Source organism: Aulonocara stuartgranti (genome assembly GCF_965226115.1).
Source record: "Aulonocara stuartgranti genome assembly, chromosome: 16".
In the NCBI taxonomy this organism is placed as follows: domain Eukaryota; kingdom Metazoa; phylum Chordata; class Actinopteri; order Cichliformes; family Cichlidae; genus Aulonocara; species Aulonocara stuartgranti.
This window is the reverse complement of record NC_138952.1, coordinates 28,535,202-28,555,232: the sequence shown is the minus strand read 5'-3', so window position 1 is coordinate 28,555,232 and position 20,031 is coordinate 28,535,202. Positions and strand designations below refer to the sequence as shown.

General features: G+C 39.8%; 1 protein-coding gene across 6 annotated transcripts in view; it reads right to left on the bottom strand.

The window, feature by feature from the left end:
- lrch1 (leucine-rich repeats and calponin homology (CH) domain containing 1) overlaps positions 1-20,031 on the bottom strand; it is a 101,002-nt gene that overhangs the window by 56,131 nt on the left and 24,840 nt on the right. For all 6 annotated transcript variants that reach the window (XM_082508509.1, XM_082508508.1, XM_082508511.1 and 3 more), the window contains exon 2: positions 7,672-7,816. In XM_082508509.1, the coding sequence (XP_082364635.1) occupies positions 7,672-7,816 (145 nt within the window). The remainder of the gene's footprint in view (positions 1-7,671; positions 7,817-20,031) is intronic.

Below are 20,031 nucleotides of genomic sequence, written 5' to 3'. Positions count from 1 at the left end.
CCAGCTACAGGGAAGGCAACTCAATATATGAAATTTCCAGGAAATCCCAAAAAATACAACAGGTGTCGCTCCTCCTTTTGAAGCCGTCCTTCATTAGTCACACACACACACGCACGCATTTTCACCACAAGACTGCGAAACCCCGTCTGACTCGGGGTTCTGAAAATAGCAATCAGGAAACATACAGTATAAATGAGTTTATGCAGCTGTTCCCACACATACTCCGACACTGAAGAAAAAGAATGTTACACTTTAATACTATGATGTTGCAAAAGCTCCAGAGGTGGAACAGCCTGACATCCTCTCTGCAGACTGGGTGTGGTACAAGTAGCTACAGTATATTTTAATGGAACAGGTTAATTACACAAATAACTATTAATTCAAATATGCATCGTATATAATAGTATAACAGAGCACATCTCAGTAATGAAACAGATTCCAAATAATAATCCAAACACACTAATTCAACCCACCCAGAAATAAGATCCACACCCTTTGAAGATACTCTTAAATATCTAGAGTCGCTCTGTGTAGCTACATGTTGGCACAGTAGTGCTCTGAGCTACCCTTACTGTCCACCCCTAGGTCCACCCTTACTACTTCTATAGGGAATAAGAGGTTAAGCAGCAGCCAGGTGCTGATGATCAAATAGACTTGACTCATCAGCACCTTTCAGGACCTCTATAAAAGCAGAAATGCTAGCAGTTTGCTGGTCTGGAGCCTTCATGTGTGCATTAACAACATGTCCCAATCGTCCCATGAGTGGATGTCCCAGCAAATTCACCCCAAGGTCAGACAATGCAATTTTCAGAGAAACAAAACCCTAAAAGCTACATCTAAGACTTTACTGGCCTCAGTTAGCATGTTAAATGTTAAAGTTCAAGACAGCATACTTAGACAAAGCCCCTCCCCTCTCCCTCTAAATAAAACAAACAAACAAAAAGAAAAACATGGCAGCACAGCTAGCTTCACAAAGTTGCATTAGAACAAACCACAAAACCTCTGTAACAATGTCCTTTGGACAGACAGGACAAAAGTGAAATGAGATGTTTGGCCAGAATGCACAGTGTCACTTTTGCTGAAAATGAAACACAGCATAGTGGCATAAATACCTTATGCCAGCTGTCTAGCACGGTGGTGGTGGCATGATGATTTGGGCTTGTTTTGCATCCACAGGATCTGGACACCTCACAGTTATTGCACTGATCATAAACTCATCTTTATACTAAATTATTATGCAGTCAAATGTGAGGCTATCTGTCTGACAGCAAAAATGGGTTGTGCAAAAGGATAATGATCTCAAAACACCAGATCATCAAACCTACAAAGGAATGTTTGAAAAAGGAAAGAACTGTTGCCATGGCCTTCAAAGGAAAAAAGTTTGGCAGAATCTTAAAGGAGCTGTTTGCAACCTAAATGTAAAGTAATAGTGGGCAACTATGTGAGAGACAAAAAATGATTACTTTAAGTTATCTAAGGAGCTTGGAAAGAAAAGAGACTTAACTTCTTGAAGTTTCTTGACAACGTTTCACCTTTCATCCAAGAAGCTTCTTCAGTTCCTCCTTCTAATGGAGCTTCTATGGGTCCTGAATAATATGGTGTACCTAGCTTTTTATAGGATTGTAAAATATCTAGTGAAATTTGTGTTTCACATGTAAATGTGTAACACAATGAACAAAGCTATATTATATTGTTTAGAGTGTTTAAATTAATTAAATGACGAATTACATGCAATGTGGCAGATACACATCATCAGCTATATTTTCCCTTTAATTTCATATAAACTCAGGACCGGATAAAACCAGATATTTTTACCCGTAACTAGGACAACAGAAGAAAAGCACCACTAGCAGGACTGTTCTCCTTTTACATGTTGTAAACACTGTGAGGAAAGAGGGCACACAAAATATTTGCAGCTGTGTGGTCCATATTTGGGATTTGTTTTCAACACCCTAGCAAAGTCAATCTTTTTGAATGCATATTTGTGGTCTGGACTAACGGCACTCAAAATAATCACAATGTAGTATAATGTTATGTTTTACAAAAACTGACATTTTCAAATTTTAGGGAGGAAAAAATACATAATCACAACAAGTCTTACTTTTTGAAATATACTAACAATCTCCTTGTGTTGTAAAAAATAAAAGCACTTATGAGTAAATAAAAGTTAACACTCACAGAGGTCTGCGTTTCAGATGTGCCAGCGAGCTGCTGGACTTTAAAGACTAAAAATATCCTGGAGAGGAAGCAGAGTGTCCATCCTATTCGTCTGTGTGTGTATTAAAGCCTAAATGTGATATTACACTTCCTTTCTGCAACCAAGACTTGCTGCAGTGTTTAAAAATATTCAACACAGACATACTTCTGGTACTTCAGTCTTTGCAAGCATGGGCTCATGCAGTCTGGTTGTTTACTGAGCAGATCAACATTCAAATCATATCATCAGTTCATTTTTTATTACGTTAAGTTAAGTTAACTTAAGTTACTAATGTAGTCAGTGACAGCACAATGACTGGCAAAGCAGCACAATGTTCCACACTGCTACTAATGGGCTTTTCCAAGAATTTTTACTTTAAAGTCGTAGCTTTACAAAGGCTGCACTGGAGCAACGGCAAAAAAAAAAGAAAGAAAAGAAAAGAAAGTAAGAATAAAATTTACTTTTAAAAAATCTAACTGTATTCACAGTCTCTTTGTAATGTTGTGCATTGTACTGGGAGACATACACCCCAAAAAATAACAAGATGATGATGGGAGAGGGTGGGGGAGTGTGACAGCATGGGAAAAGTGTGGTTTAAGAAAACTGCTTTCTTCCAATTCTTTCAGGATGATGTCAAGTTGCAGGAACTTCAAAACAAAGCACAAAGCTTTCAAAGTTACACACCACACCTGCAAACAGCTTGTTTTCTGCACCTGAGGTAAGGTGTGAGTCGGGGTTGAAGTGGTTGAAATGTTAAGACTGCATTGCAGGAGGCAGAGAGCTGGTGTTGTAAGCCACCACCTCTGTTCCATGATGAACTCACTTCTTGCCTCGGGTGACCTCAGTAGGTCACATGATAGGCTGGGGAAAGGTAAAATGTCAAAATCGCTAGCGATTTTTCCAGTCAGGCTACTAAAATCCATCTCAGCCCTGCCGGTCGGGCTATCATAGGAAGGAAAAATATGTCAGTGCTTTTGCATTCTTTCGCAAACGTAGCTGGGCAATTATGGCATTGGCATCGATGAGCCTCTTTCAATATGTCACGTATTGAAATCGCGTTTGAATTTGTGCTTGTTTTTTGCTTTCACTTTCATTTTACAATAGCACAAACTGTGTATAAAGAGCGGCAGTACTGATTGGTGAGTGACGATTAATGGAGGTGAAATGGAGGGCAATGCACAGGAAGAGAAAGCTGATGAAGGAGATGCTATGCCCTCAACGTCGAGTGCCATTTTCTCATCTGTGACTTCAGTGGAAATTTCAGATTGAGGATCTGACACAGACTGATTCATGTTCTACAAAGTTCTTACACGTTCACAGAAACTTCTGTTCAATTAGAACCAAATATTTGAGTTGATGATTCTAATTTTTATACAGTTGTTGTAATTTGTGTATTAACAATTTTGTTTTTTGATTGATGTTTTGTTTCATTTATTTAAAAATTATCTTATTTTTTATTTGGGCTACTTAAATTTATTTTGGGCTACCAAAATCTGAAGAATGCCTGCCCAAAGGGCTACCAGGAATTTTGAAATTTTGCGGGCCCTGTATATGATTGTGAATGAACTTTGAGGGATGTTTTGTATGTGTTTTGATGTAAACTCCCATGTATTTTGTCAATAAAAGGCATTAAAAAAAAAAAAAGAAAGGAGAAAAAAAAGGTCTCACAGCTGTTTCAACCTCATGCCATGCTCCAGATACCTCGGAACTTGGGAGTGTCATTAAGGCTGGGTATCGATTTCGATTTCTATACTCGATTCGATTCCGATCCACAAGGTTTTATTCGATTTTGACTCAGACAGTCAGAAATATTATAATTCTGATCATTTATGAGTACATATCCATATTTTTATATCTGTGTATAACAACAAAGATGACACTTGTGAGACTTCATCAGAGGTGCAAGCATCACAGCAGATGCCTTTGTGTTAAAATAACTGAGGATAAAACACAGAAAAACATGAAGGAAATTTTTCTTCCCTGGCTTTTTATAGCAGATAACCTGAAAATATTTTGCAGTAGATCAAAAACTGAAGAAAACCATGACTCAACATATGAACATTACCTGATGCTGCTGACGTGAAGCAGAGCAAAGTTACAGAGGTTTAATTAGAGACACAGCTAAGTGTTTTGAATAATTTTAAAAAGTTTATATTTCTTCGGTATTGAACAGCAGAAATGAGGCTTTCTTGTTAGAGGTCATTTAAAAAAAACAAACAAAAGAAAAACAACGACTGACAGCACCTTCGTCCATGTGACGACTCATATGACAGAGGGTAGGGTTGTGCCATATGACGAAAATCTCATCTCCCGATATAAAACATTTATCGTCCTGACAACGATATAAATCACAAAAATGTAATATTTTCTGTAAATTCTGTTAATCTCAGGCAACTCAACTTGCGTGAAGTTTTTACAGCTGGGCGTCCTTTACCTGCATTCGAGTGTTTTAACCGATGCATGACACTATACGTTTTTAGTAGGGGTGCAACGATACACAAAATTCACGGTTCGGTTCGATACTTTGGTGTCACGGTTCGATATTTTTTCGATACAAAAAAATGTTCATGCCTTTTTAATTTGTCATGTATTAAAATTATAAATATATATTTGAACTCAAAAGTACAGTTTTTAAATTTAATGTTGCTGAAACAACAACAACAACAAAAAGTGATTTCTCGATCAGATAGATCGAGAAATCACTCATCTTTGGAAAAGAGAGTTTATTACAGAGAAATGTCTCTTTCCAAAATAAAAGCTATACTATCCGCTTCTTCTGGGTTATATTCTCAGCAGAATATTAAACATATCAGGTCCCCATAAGGAGAATCATGTGCTAACGGCTGTCTAAATGACTCGGGTAAAGTTTGTAGCATGCGTGCTTGTTGTTTTTGTCTGCTTCCACTTGTCTTTGCACTAGGATGATGTCGGCGTAAATGTGCAGTCATTGTGTTCCCACTAGTGCTGTCAGCGTTAATCTCGTTAAAATGACGTTAACGCCATAACGTGGCAAATCTCCATTAGTGAGTTACCGTGGCTCGCGCCGTGCGTGGGGCTGGACGGCGTCAACACGTTAACGAGCTAACTGGGCTAACGCACTAGTTCCCACCAATGTAATTGAGCATTGCGTGGCACATCCGACATACTGGTTTACTTTTGTCCATCAGGGTCATACTTCACATGAAAACCAAAATAGTTCCAAACGCCAGATCTGAATGAGGGTGGGGGAGGTTCAATTTCAGGTAGCGTTGAGGCAGTTGCCATGTTGCAACGAGCTTAGCTTCTGTCTTGCTAGCTTGCGCTGCGCTCAGTGGATCTGCGCTCGACAGTGCAGCCTAGGCGGAGTAGTCGAACGCAGATCCACTGAGCGCTCAACACAGACAGCATCGTCAGAAGAAAAGTTGATAAAATAAATTACAAATTTTGTACCGAACCGAAAGCACTGTATCAAACGGTTCAATATCGATACGAGTATCGTTGCACCCCTAGTTTTTAGACATACGTTGTAACGGCCACCATTTGAGTCTAAGGTTTATTTTTTAGCACCTGACGGCTCTTTTTTTCCTTCTCATTTGTAAACTCTTGCATACTCTTTAACGTGATTCAGTTTTTTTTGAAAAGTCTCAACAGGATCTTAAGCTTAAACAAACAAGCGGACGTAAAAACAGTCGCTTGTCCGTCCGTAGTGTGGTTATATTAAATATAAGAGAAAGAGAGAAGTTTAAGAGATTAATATAGCCACTACAGTGACCATCAAAACGATGAAAAAATATTGCTGTAAACAGTTTATTTTACGACACCACAAAACAAACGATAGCGTAACAGGAAATGATAGACGTTTTTATATCGTCATCCAATATATATCGTCATATCAAACCGCCCTAACAGCGGTCATATGAGTCAATGGCCCGCAGGAACATATCCAAAGGGGACAATCAACCATTAGTATTGAAATACCTGGGACACCAATTTGTTTTTGTAGCTGAAGAAGCCTCTTGGATGACAGGGGAAACTTCTTTACAAACCTAAAGATGTCCAGTCACCTCCTTGTGTTCAAGCTTTCAAGGCTACCATGACCTAGAAGACTGAGAACCTGCTAGTTTATTTGACTGACACCTCTTCTCCTACCCTGCACAAACCAAACCAGGGGAGAGAGGTGAGAACTAGAGTGTCTTCAAAAAAATACAACAAACACTTAACCTTTGAGATGTAGAGTCACAAAACATTTCAGGCCGCCTTCACTTGCAGAGTGTGACAGATATGATACAATGAAGAGAGTGGCGAAACCTTGACCTTTAAAGGCAGAGAACAGCACAGTTTGTGAAGATCAACATAAGCCGAGTGTATCAAAGGTTTACAGTTAACTAACAGTTCACTGAACATCAGCTGTGTGAGACACTTGGCAAAATGATCACCCTGCAGCATTGTTGGCACATCACACAAACACGGACACACACCTGCATTGACCCCAGGCAGCAGTACAACAGCTCAGATGGGCCGAACACTGAAAGCGCTACCACCCAAAGCTGACACACAATAGCAGAGTCTGCCCACATTAAAGGACAATAACACTGCTTTATTTATGCTCTGTCACTCTCATTCAGTCTGATGCTGTGTTCAGAGTGCGGAGCCTCAAATCTGACAGGAGCCACACGCACTCACAGGTCCTTCTGTCTTTGTGAGGACACTGATATAATGCGTTACCTACGGCTTCTCTTTAGTTGTCACAACTAATTACAACACCCTAACCCATAAGGACAAGGTTATGGTCTCTCAGAACTAGTTTTCCCACGTATTGTGCAAGACGCACAGAACTGTACAACTGTGCATTCGTTTTTTCTCTTTTTTTGTCAAATTCTCATGAGGGTAGAAGAAGCAGAATAAAAAGACAAAATCAAACTGATCTCAAACCATGTACATCTGTCAAATGGCTTCACCCACAATGACAAACAGTAAGAAAGAAATGCACAATGTCTTACTCCTTACCTTCCCACAGCATTAAGTGCATCTGAATATCATATAACGATGTTGCTCTGACCAGCAGAGGCACTACTGAGTATAAACAGCACGCTCCTGCTGTGGCGCCCTCTTTGCCAATATAAAGAATTCTGGATGTAATTTTTACATAACTTAAAACACTATACACTGTATATTTATTGTATTTTAGCATATGAGAGAAAAGGAACCACTGTATCAGGAACCTTTTAGAAATCAAAGCATGCAGCTCAACAGTTGTGATGCAGCATCAGTGAGTGTAAAACTCCATCTGTCTGAAGAAAGTATTTAAAATATGCTAAAATTATGCAGCATCACATTATTCTACTGCATTTATGCAAAAACACAGAGTGTTGTTTAATACCTAGTTAATGGGTTTGATGTTCATAAAACAGAGGTTTCACTCCCTCAGTCCCTGCTGCAGAAAATGTTCCCATATCGTAAAACAGCAGTGACACCAAGTGTGTCGATGTGTGTACCTGAGGTTTAAGGAGGTGAGCGACTGCAGGCTGATGATGCTGTCTGGGATGGACCTGATGCAGTTGTGGTACAAGTTTAGTGTTTCCAAGGCAACCAGATGGCATACCTCTGAGGGGACGTCGGTTAGTCGGTTTTTTGACAGGTCTGCAATGGAAACCAAGAAAAACAACGTTTAGAACAATTAAAGGGCACATTGTAATAATAAAAGATGCAAAGGTAGCAATTTGAGTAGTAGTTGAATGAAATATTAAACATTTTAAAAAACAAAAACAAACTTTGACATCTGGTGTGTTAATTGTAATAAAAATCAAAAATAAGTTGAAAGACAGGTAGCACCACAGACTCATATAAAGGTCTGAAAATGAATCCAATGTGTCCTTTTTCTTATGTAAAAATCAGAGGAGTGGCTCTTTAAACGGTCTGACTGGATGGAAGTCTGAGAAAACAGTTTACCTCCTCCATAAACTTAGTAGGCATAGCCCAAGTTGCTAGTTTGAATTGGTTTTCAGTTCGGCCCTGAGTACAATAGATGGTGATGCCATGTTTTAAGACATGGCATGCATACAGTGGGGCAAAAAAGTATTTAGTCAGCCACCGATTGTGCAAGTTCCCCCACCTAAAATGATGACAGAGGTCAGTAATTTGCACCAGAGGTACACTTCAACTGTGAGAGACAGAATGTGGAAAAAAAAAAAATCCATGAATCCACATGGTAGGATTTGTAAAGAATTTATTCGTAAATCAGGGTGGAAAATAAGTATTTGGTCAATAACAAAAATACAACTCAATACTTTGTAACATAACCTTTGTTGGCAATAACAGAGGTCAAACGTTTACTATAGGTCTTTACCAGGTTTGCACACACAGTAGCTGGTATTTTGGCCCATTCCTCCATGCAGATCTTCTCGAGAGCAGTGATGTTTTGGGGCTGTCGCCGAGCAACACGGACTTTCAACTCCCGCCACAGATTTTCTATGGGGTTGAGGTCTGGAGACTGGCTAGGCCACTCCAGGACTTTCAAATGCTTCTTACGGAGCCACTCCTTTGTTGCCCGGGCGGTGTGTTTTGGATCATTGTCATGTTGGAAGACCCAGCCTGGTTTCATCTTCAAAGTTCTCACTGATGGAAGGAGGTTTTGGCTCAAAATCTCACGATACATGGCTCCATTCATTCTGTCCTTAACACGGATCAGTCGTCCTGTCCCCTTGGCAGAAAAACAGCCCCATAGCATGATGTTTCCACCCCCATGCTTCACAGTAGGTATGGTGTTCTTGGGATGCAACTCAGTATTCTTCTTCCTCCAAACACGACGAGTTGAGTTTATACCAAAAAGTTCTACTTTGGTTTCATCTGACCACATGACATTCTCCCAATCCTCTGCTGTATCATCCATGTGCTCTCTGGCAAACTTCAGACGGGCCTGGACATGCACTGGCTTCAGCAGCGGAACACGTCTGGCACTGCGGGATTTGATTCCCTGCCGTTGTAGTGTGTTACTGATGGTGACCTTTGTTACTTTGGTCCCAGCTCTCTGCAGGTCATTCACCAGGTCCCCCCGTGTGGTTCTGGGATCTTTGCTCACCGTTCTCATGATCATTTTGACCCCACGGGATGAGATCTTGCGTGGAGCCCCAGATCGAGGGAGATTATCAGTGGTCTTGTATGTCTTCCATTTTCTGATGATTGCTCCCACAGTTGATTTTTTCACACCAAGCTGCTTGCCTATTGTAGATTCACTCTTCCCAGTCTGGTACAGGTCTACAATACTTTTCCTGGTGTCCTTCGAAAGCTCTTTGGTCTTGGCCATGGCGGAGTTTGGAGTCTGACTGTTTGAGGCTGTGGACAGGTGTCTTTTATACAGATGATGAGTTCAAACAGGTGCCATTCATACAGGTAACGAGTGGGGGACAGAAAAGCTTCTTACAGAAGACGTTACAGGTCTGTGAGAGCCAGAGATTTTCCTTGTTTGAGGTGACCAAATACTTATTTTCCACCCTGATTTACGAATAAATTCTTTACAAATCCTACCATGTGAATTCATGGATTTTTTTTTCACATTCTGTCTCTCACAGTTGAAGTGTACCTCTGGTGCAAATTACTGACCTCTGTCATCATTTTAAGTGGGGGAACTTGCACAATCGGTGGCTGACTAAATACTTTTTTGCCCCACTGTAGTGACTTGAGGTTCTTAGTCAGTTCCTCCCTAAATTTGTTGTGTAGTTTCAAAGGGCCAAGACTGCGACAGCCCAAACAGTCCACAAATCAATGGGTGACCTCATAATGCCTCCATCAATTTTTTTTATACACTGTAGTTTTCATTAAAAATATGGTAACCTGATTTAACATATACATAACTCATACAGTCCTCAATTTTGATTAAATACAGTGACTTATTTGATGACAGAAGGATAACCCGGGCTGTGTTTTATTTTCTGTTGGTGTTAAAGTCTAGGTAAAACATTGCTCATAAGGTAATTAAATATATTTCAGTACGATATAAAACTTTGTAATCACTCTCGTCGGAGCTGGACCTACAACAATTTGCTGTAATGCACTATACACCTATTTGCACACCCAACAATAACACATGCATTAAGATTCTCGCTCCGTTTATTGTACAACATGCAGATTTTGGACTAAATTCTCTCTTTCCTTGTAACATGGAGCACCACAGACACGCCAGCAGAGGACCGTGAATCTGAGGTACGACTGACGTCAGACTCAAGGAACTCAGCATTTGACACGAGGACTCAGGTCAGCTGCTCAAGCCAGGACTGTTGACATCACTTCCTGCCGTAACTCAGCAACAATAATATCAACTTCAGTTATCAGCAACCCAGTAAGGCCAAGAAATGTCAGTGCAATTATTCCACATTGTTCTGCCGAGGCTGAACTCTGAGCCTCTTGAAAAACACATTTTGTTTTGTTAATGGTGCAAGAACAGCACAAGAGTTCATTTCCTCTGGTGGAAACAATCGGGGAAAAGTCATGTTGTACTTTTGTATTCAATATTTATAGTCACGGTTTTCAATTAATATCCAGCAAGACTATGAGCAGAGACCTCGTTGCTATTTTTTTTGTTATACTAATGTTCCAGAGTTATGGAACAAGAGAGGTACTGCCTAACAACCAGGAGTAATCCGGAATTCTTTTATTTGATATTAAACAGGCCAAAGCAACAAATCATCTCACAGCAGTTGTGTTTTTTATTTGTAGAGGGAGCTGAACTGGTTGCAGAAAGTGTCACATTACATATAATATAGCTAATATAGCAATTAGCTTCTGCCAATGCCATGCTAATGTTGCTAAGATGGTGTGGGCCATTTTTCAACCAGTGACAGCTGGGATAGGCTCCACCTCCTCCAAGCCTAAGCTGGAAGACCAGGTAAGAAATATGCAGAAAAATGCAGTAACAAAACCATGACCTTCACACAAATTCTGTCCCTTGACTTAACTATGATGACACACAGGAACAGATATATATATTTTTCCATCATAAAAATGTCTACAAAAATAAATGACAATGAAAATAGGGCACTTTTACTGAATGTGCTTTGTAAGCTGGTGAATAGTACAAACACCAAACTGTACAAACAGCTCCTCTGAGGCACAAGTGTAGCAGGCTTTCATCAATTTAAAAAACAAAGAGAAAAAAAGAAAATCACATCTGCATCTGGGCATCAGCCACACGTAGAACGCATTGCATCATGGATCACACATTAACAGGAAGTGCTATTTAAAACACTGAACGAGAAACAAAGAGCCCGCCGGTCCTGCTTTCATCCGGCGAGCAAACGGCAGCAAGCTGACTCAACTCACAACAACACAAAGCTATTACTGGCAGGGCGTATGTGTGAGTGTGAGCGTAAGGTGCATTCAACACCGTTAATGCTCTTATTAATCTCCAAAACAACACTGTGGAAACTGTAATGCGTTCAAAGCAGCAGTGACCTACTATAAACCACGAGACACACAGGGACAGATTAAGGACATGTCGATCCTACAGACACACATCTGTCAAGATACATTGGCCTGTATCTATATGTGAGGCCATGTAAGGTGACACAAGTGATGATGCAGGCCTCAGGACATTTAGTCCATGACATACATAGATCTTCTTTTCACTCATATCAGCAATACCAGCGCTCAGGCCTGACTGAGTGTTTACACAGACACACCTGTGACCGTTTCTGAAGTTTCGTGTTTTGTTGATGGCACCTGTTAAAATCCTACACTTGGATGGATGGACGTGGCACTATGGCAACAACATATTTTAGGGATGCAGCGAATTGTTGTTTGGATTGGACATCTGTGCAATATTGAGTGAAAAGGCAGGATCCAGTATCACTGACAATGGGCTTATTTCTGGGGATGATCCATCCAGTTCATTCAATTGACTTTACAAAGTTCATGACTGATATTTAAGGAGCCACTGTGTGACTGAGTGTGATGAGAGTTTTTCTACTGTAGATACCCTTTTTAAGAAAAGAAAAGAAAGCAAATAAGTTTCAAACTTCAGCTGCAGTTATTACTTGCGTTTTGATGTAAGAAGAAAGAAAATGTTAAACATGGTAACTCAGGTATGATGTGAACGTAGCTTGAGGCTACAACTAAACCAGTAAGGGCGTAAAGGCGAAACCTGCTGTTTAAATGTAGTCCTTTTCAGCCATACATCTTTTTTTAAGCCCTCTGACATCAATTTTCCCACACTTTTGTATGTTGCATTTTATTCAAGGTTTAATGCCTAATGAACCATTTTAAACAATCTCCATCCCGAGGCCCTGATGCTGCTAAACAATAACAAGGTACTCCCAGTCAACTGCAAATTTAAGCTCTGGATTAGTTTCACAAGAACCCATTACAGAGCCATTAGATAGTTAATCCTGTTTATGGGGGTATTCCTAAAAGCTACAAGTCTTCATGCTGTAAATACAAAACGCACACACACACGCACACACGCCACACCCTGAAAAGCAGGCGTGGGGCTTCCTGTGTTAATAACAACACTCTCCCTCTCATATGAAAAAGGAAATGACCTATTGCTGCCACTGTGTGACCTCTGACTTAAGAAGAAGAAAGAGAAGAAGCCTGCTGCAGGAACACAATGACTTTACTTCGCCTAAACCTGATTCAGCATCTTTTTAAGATGTGAAACAACACATGTGTATTTTTCTCCCATTCACTGTCAATCCAACTCAGACATCTAGGACAACGTGCGGGATTATGAACATTGCAATTAGATGAAATTCAACTGTGAAAACTGATACTTTATCTCTTGAGCTTCCTTGTTTATACCCCACAATTTGTTAGAGCCAGACTTCACCTACACTGCTGCTGGTGTGAGGAGGGAAACCACTGATTAATGAATGAATGTGTATAAACCAGTCAGCGATACCAGGAGACTAATCATTTACTGGGCAACTGTTTGCAACAGATTCAAGATCACGTTCAACAAGGTGCTGGAAAAATCTTCAGAGATTTCACATAGTTACTGTAGATCCCGTTGGCTGCACATCCACAATGCACCATGCTCTACTGGACTGAGATCTGGTGACTGTGGAGGCGATTTACACACAGTGAACTTATTGTCAGGTTCAAGAAACCAGTTTGAGGTGATTTGAGCCTTGTGGCATGCTGTGTTATCCCCGCTGGAGTCTCTGTAAACCCTAGAGATGGCTGTGCAGGAAAATCACAGTTAGTTTCTGAAATACTCTGACACCAGCAAAGATGCCAGATTAAAAGTCACTTAGCCCGTCTTCTCCACTTAGTTTGACATTCAGCAAGTCGTCTTGTCTTTGCTCGAGTCTACAAGCCTAAATACATTGAGTTGCTGCCATTGACTGAAATTGGTGATTGGCTGATTTGGCATCTGCGTTAACGAACAGTAAACCAGGTGTACCTAATGAACTCTAGTCCACTAAAGTTAACGTAACAGTTACACCTTTTTTTCCCTTAAAAAGAAAAAAAAACTTTGAAATACAAAACTGATCCTTCACAATAAAAAAATAATTCAACAACAACTGTGGGATAAAGACAGCACAGAGATAATAAAGAAGGCGGGTTTCGTATTTTTTTTTTTAACAAAATGTTTCCTGTGCAGATGTTTCCTATTAAAAGCCTTTTAATCCATCTGAAGGAAGTTTTATTGACTTGCGTCAGCACAGTAGACTGGACATAACTGCAGCAGCGTTGTGAGTGTTACATTAATGTGCAGTCTTTGAGGATACAATTTCATGTAATTCAGTTTTACTGAGTCAAGACACATCAGAGCAGTGACAGTGATTTAGTACGGTCAACACAATACTGTGAAGACATTACATATGCTTGCTGGGGATTTTGATTTTGGCATAAAAGACGTGAAAAATTAAATGAAAACATGAAAAAAAAGGGTTCTAATAAGATGTTAAGGACACCATGTGACTATGCCTGGGCAATATGGAAAAAAAAACACCCACCTTACCATGATAACTTGTTTTGTATCAGTAATATCAATATGTATGACCATATAAATCACTATATCTGTTAGGCTTAACAGTTCCTTTTTACTCTTCATTTAAGATATCTGGGTAATTTGTAATTTAAATATTTATGTTCTGTCTGAAGTTGAACATAATAAATGTACCATAGACCATTACACAGCTGTGCTTTAATCAAATAACATAAATATATGTAACAAAATACAAAAACTAAAGTTTTGAGGACACAATCCTACAAATATAAAAAGAAATAAAAAACAAAACATTCTGCATATATCCTCAGTACAAATTCAAGAAATGTGGTCTGGTTACGCTCCAAGGCAATAAGTACATGAATGAATAAGGCACAGTGCTTTACTGTGTCAGTGAAGTGGGCAGTGAGGCTTGCACATGGATCAGATGTGCGATTTGACCACCAATCTGAGGTGGTAGTGAAATGGCTCTACACTCTGTCTGGTGTCTCTCTAAAAGAAGCATATGTGCAGGGAGCAGGTAACGACATTCAGTTACTTTCCTCGGCTGCTTAAATCCAACATTTTCGACTTTGCTTTCTGCCATCGTGTCTTTCACAATAAGGCAGTCTGCAGCACTTGTGATATCACAGTATCTGTTGTAAGGCATATGTAACATCAGAACAGTTTTAATGCATCTCGCTGTTGTTTCTCTAGATCTCTCAATACCAACTTGGATGACAGTCTAACACACCACTTCAAAACCTCCACATGAGCTGAGATACAAATCGAGCTAGAGCTCTTAATTTGTCAGACATCTCTACCTGGCAAACCAATGTCAGAAGTCAACAAGTATAACCCCAAAATTTGATGACAGCTTCTACAGTTTAATATGTTTTAAGCTCTTTCCGTGTTCTTCATTAGGAACACGTGTGCACTCACGTAGTGTTTCAGCTTCACACTGCATTTTAAGACAGAACAAGTGTAAGGGCATTTTTAGTTCTTCCCAAGCATGCACTGATACTTTGTGCTCTGCTCAGAGTAATCCAATTTCCCCAATTACATAAACTGTTTGAGTTAATATGAGGGTCATGAGGCAGCCTGCAGGCTAACAGAAAACTGAACCCTTTTTTTGTCTATTTTTTGACAAAGCTGAGACACGATTTTCCTTCCATTACGTCTGAGAAACTAAATCAAACAACATAAAATACAAACAACAACAACAACAACTATTAAAAAGACAGGCTGACACAATCTGTGAGAAATATATAAAGCTAGCTAAACTATTTGAAAGACATTAGAGATAAAGAGCAGTAAGTGTGTTAGTGACGTGAACTGTGAGAGCCCGGCTTGTCATACAAAGACTTGTACTATACAGACACTGCAGCCACTGCAAGAATGTGGAGGCTGAGCAGCTGAGACACGAGAATGTTTTCTTGCCCACTGATTAACACAGAGCTCTGTCATCTAACAATAATACAGTGCGACAACAAAGAGGGAGGGAGAAGTGGCGGGGGTGAGGAAGAAAGGACGAAGGAAGGAAGGAAGGGAGACTGAGGAAATAAAAGAAGATCTAAAGAATGACCATGTTCACATCTGTTTAAGTTTAGCTACTTTTAAATTCATTAGCCTGCTTATTTACCCACCACATAGAGCAGAGCATTAACTAATGTGACCAAAGGGACACCAAATAGTTGTGCTACTCAGCAATTACATGTAGTATATTTACTTAAATTCTCAAGGAAGCAGACTACTAAGTTTGCAAAAAATCTGACTGAAATCATCCAAAAACAAAAACAGAGCATGTTATCTGCCGAAGCATGCATCCAACCGTAAGCATAGCTACAATAATACCATTATTACTGCCTGGTTGCAACATAAGCTACTCTGGAGTTATTATCCACTGTAAAGTGTTTCAGTTTAGCCATCATTATACGCCGGTTCCGTAGACATCCCCATAACCCCAACTTGTTGTAGCGTAATACATACTCTGTATAAATCAGTATTGTGCCCCTACTTTCAACCACGCCATGTAATGTTATGCTGTCACTATGCTTTGTTCTTGATTAATGCTTCTGCTTTTTAAAATGCATATACCAAAAGTAAATAGTCACGTATCTGGTTATTGTTTTGCCTGTCATTCATGAACCAAACTGGTCACCGGAGTTTACAGACTATCCGCGGCTAACCACTTTAGCTAAACAATTTCCTGCAGTGACACTAAAATAAATATTCACTTCAGCAGCACGAAACCGACAAGACAGATCACAAACACAAGACTATCATTCTACAAGCAGTATTCTGCAAGGCATTACATTTGCCATACTGTATTTTTATTTTATTTTTAACTATCCTTTTGAATCCAGGAGGACTGAGGGATAGCTATTTCTTGCTTGTGAATTGCATGTCTAACTTGCATGCAAGTTAAGGCTATCATTAAAAACAATTGCTTTATAGTTTTAAAATTAGGTTTTGAACACAAAAAGATCACAGTTCTAGTGTTAAAGTAGTGGACGTAGTTTGCTGTTGTCTACCTCCTGCATGAGTCCAGTTTTTTAAAATTTTGGTTGAAGACTTATAGCTATTTACATGAGTATGCATTGTATCTTAAGAGACTGAATTTTCAGGAAATAAGGTGATGAACATCATCGTAATTTTCTTAACTGTCACTATTTTTCTGGCCAGTGCAGATAAGAAAGATGTTTTGCCTGTGAGCTACCATTCTTGTCAGAGATTTGCTGCATTTGTATTGGCTGAGAGTGCATGAATATGTTTCTCATATTACCAAAGACTGCTGGCTCCTGACGGTTTAACTCTGAATTCTGCAGAGTCAGGCTGCGCCTGTCTGAAGACCTCGAATGTAAAAATGTTCTCTGAGCATGTGATGCAGCTGCATCCTTTGGTTGGACAGGAACTCCTCCCTGTAGTACAGTAATGACAGGCTTTACACCACACACACAAATGTGCAGGCAGGCACACACAAACGCAACAGACTAGTATAGAGCAACACTTTTAAACCAGATACTTAGTGCGGCGTTAGAACAAAAGGTGTAGAGTTCAAAACTAGAACCAACACATTTGCCGAAAACAACACAGAAAAGGAGAGCGAGAGAGAGAGAGAGAGAGAGCGAGAGAGAGGACAGAAAATGTCATGAGAAAAAACAGAATAATAACGAGGGGAGATGAGTCAGGGATTATACAGCTGAGCAAAAGCTAGAGTGAACACTGAAATAACTCTGTGGTTACTGCTATAACTGTTCACTCGTGTAAACTTTTACACACACAAGACATTTTCACACAGTTTCTAACAATTTGTGGTGATATGTAGATTGAAACATTTGAGGAAGTTGAATCTTCAGACAGAAATGACATTTCAATTCCCAGTCAACTATCAGTAATAAGGTCACTTCAGTTGTCAAGTGTTTTGTTACTGTCACATACCTCTTAAATTTGAATATACATAACAAAATACAATATTTCACATTTTGATGTTGTGTTTAAATAACGTTCAATTAAAGCTGCACTTGGAGGGTTGTTGTGGCTAGAGGTAGAAAATATTTTGCACTGAACTCTGAATGAGTGGTTGTTATTCCAAACTTACTTGATGATTTTATCCAGTAGTTCCATCCCACTTTCTATTTTTGTCAATTAGCAGTATACTGGAGCTGAACAGAGCTTGTAAAGTTCTGTGGAGTTATGTTTAACACAAGTGTAACAGCTGGAATGGACAGCAGCTGTAAGCATTCAGTTAGAACAATAATAATGCCGTGTTTGTTATCGTAAAGTAATAATGGGCCCATGAATTTTCCACGGACACATAACAGCAAAAAAAAAAAAAAAGTACACAAACTTCAGAGAGCAGACACCAGTGGACTAGACCATGAAAGGACTCTGATGTGTAAGACTGGGTTTGAAGGTTCAGGTTAGAATCAGCTTTACGTTAATAAGAAGGTAGCTATGATGGATGAGGGTACAGTACGCAGCTGATGCATGATGTGAATGAGGGTCCTCAAAAAGGGAAGCACTTGGTTTGTAGGGAAGGAAGGGGAAGGGGTTTTTCTTGGCGGTTTTCTCATCACTTGCTGCCTACAAAGGAAACAGCCGGCTCTCAGACGGGTGGAGTAGCTCCAGGATGCTGAAGGTGCCACTGGGCGAAAAACTTGCTGCCTCAGACTGAGTTACTGCTGATGAGGACAATGATGAAAACCAGCTTTGTTATAGTAACTGCTGCTGCCAACTGCTGCAGCCCTGAAAAGATACTCAGACACCAACCAAAACACCAAGAAACGAATACACTGATATTTGATAACCACAAACCACCCTTTTGATTTTTGTTCCCACTGACTATTGGACAGTTCGTGAGGAAGACTGCCCTTCCCTATAGGAAGCAAATCATGTGAAAAATGTCTTCTTTCACCAGCAACAGATTTCACCATTTTAGATATGTGGTCAATGTTGGAAGTTGCTACATCCATATACCGTGTATAGATGTAAGAACTATGACATCACTTCAGTTGTCACCATCTTGTTGTGTTGAAACTGGATGTAACACATTCCCACGCCTTAGTTATTTGTCGATCACAGAGAGGCTCATCCTAAACTATAGCTTTAGCCACCTTTTAGAATAAAGTGGAAATTATAAATTCAGTATGACTAAAAATGTGAACCTCTAACCAGCCTGTGTCCTGGTGGATACCAACAGTTCCGTTCATTTAGGCTAATAAGGCTAATGCAGTGTCTGTGGTGGTGTCTGTTCAGGTCGTAACAAATTCCAGAGTGGTTCAATTATGGTTTGAAGGTGATCCGAATACAATCAGACCCCAACTACCAGGTGTATATTGCAAGTTTAAGCAAAACTCCTTCTGGTAGCCAGGAATCCTTTGCATTCTTGGATGCAACAGCACAGTACAAGTTAGCAAGTCACTGTGAAATGAACGTAATATTCTCCAGTGGTCCAGAACACAGCACCTTTGTTGCTCCACCCCAGATACTTTAAACTGAAATGTGTGACTGCAAAACCATTCTTACTTGGTTTGTAGTGATGCATTTTGGTTCACTTAGATATCGCTTGGATTTTTCTGTCTCAAAAGAAACCAAACCACGGGAAAAAGCTACAAGTTTACAAATTCATCAACTGAATTGGACCAAAGTAAACGAACTATAGATATGAAAACACTAAGTTATAGCTAGCAGCAATGTGGTGACCAGAGACCACAGATAGTCAGTGACTAGATAGTGCAGCAACTTCCCTGACATATTAGCGACAAAAACTAGCCACTGAGAAGTTAACCTTTTTTCAGCTTCAAAGCAACCGAATCAAAGTTGAGAGTTCAGAATGCTGCTGATTGACATGAGACATAGCAAATACATCAGAGGGTTATCTAAGCAAGCAGAACCTAGAATGTGAACAAGCAACCACCCATCCATGACAAAGCCACACGCACGCAAAGAGCAAGTTTCTTCCTGTGTTGATGGCCCTTAAGGAAGCAATCTTAGCAATTCTTCATCTGCAACCCTGAAGCTAATAGAGTTACTGCTGCTGACAATCCCTCCCCTGCCTTTGCTTGACTCTTGAAATATCTGATGATGATTCCTAACAAAACTTTGAAGTTAAAAAAAATATATATTCAGGAGTCCCTTGGGAAAACAGAAAAAAAAAAACGAAACCACATACTAAGAATGCGGTACAGGAAGCAGAAAAGAAGAAATGAAGAAACAAATAAAGAAAGACAAGAATGAAACACAGGAAATAGTAAAGTGGGAGGAAAAGACAAAATAAAAAGTGAAGGAAGTGGAATGACAGGAGCCGTGGTTGCCATGACAACAACTTTCTGCATGAATGCAGAGTCATATCTGTGCAAACATACATGTGTGTGATCCCGTACACATCAGCAGCTGCTGTAAGCGTGTGTGCTTGAGTGTGTGTGGTTAA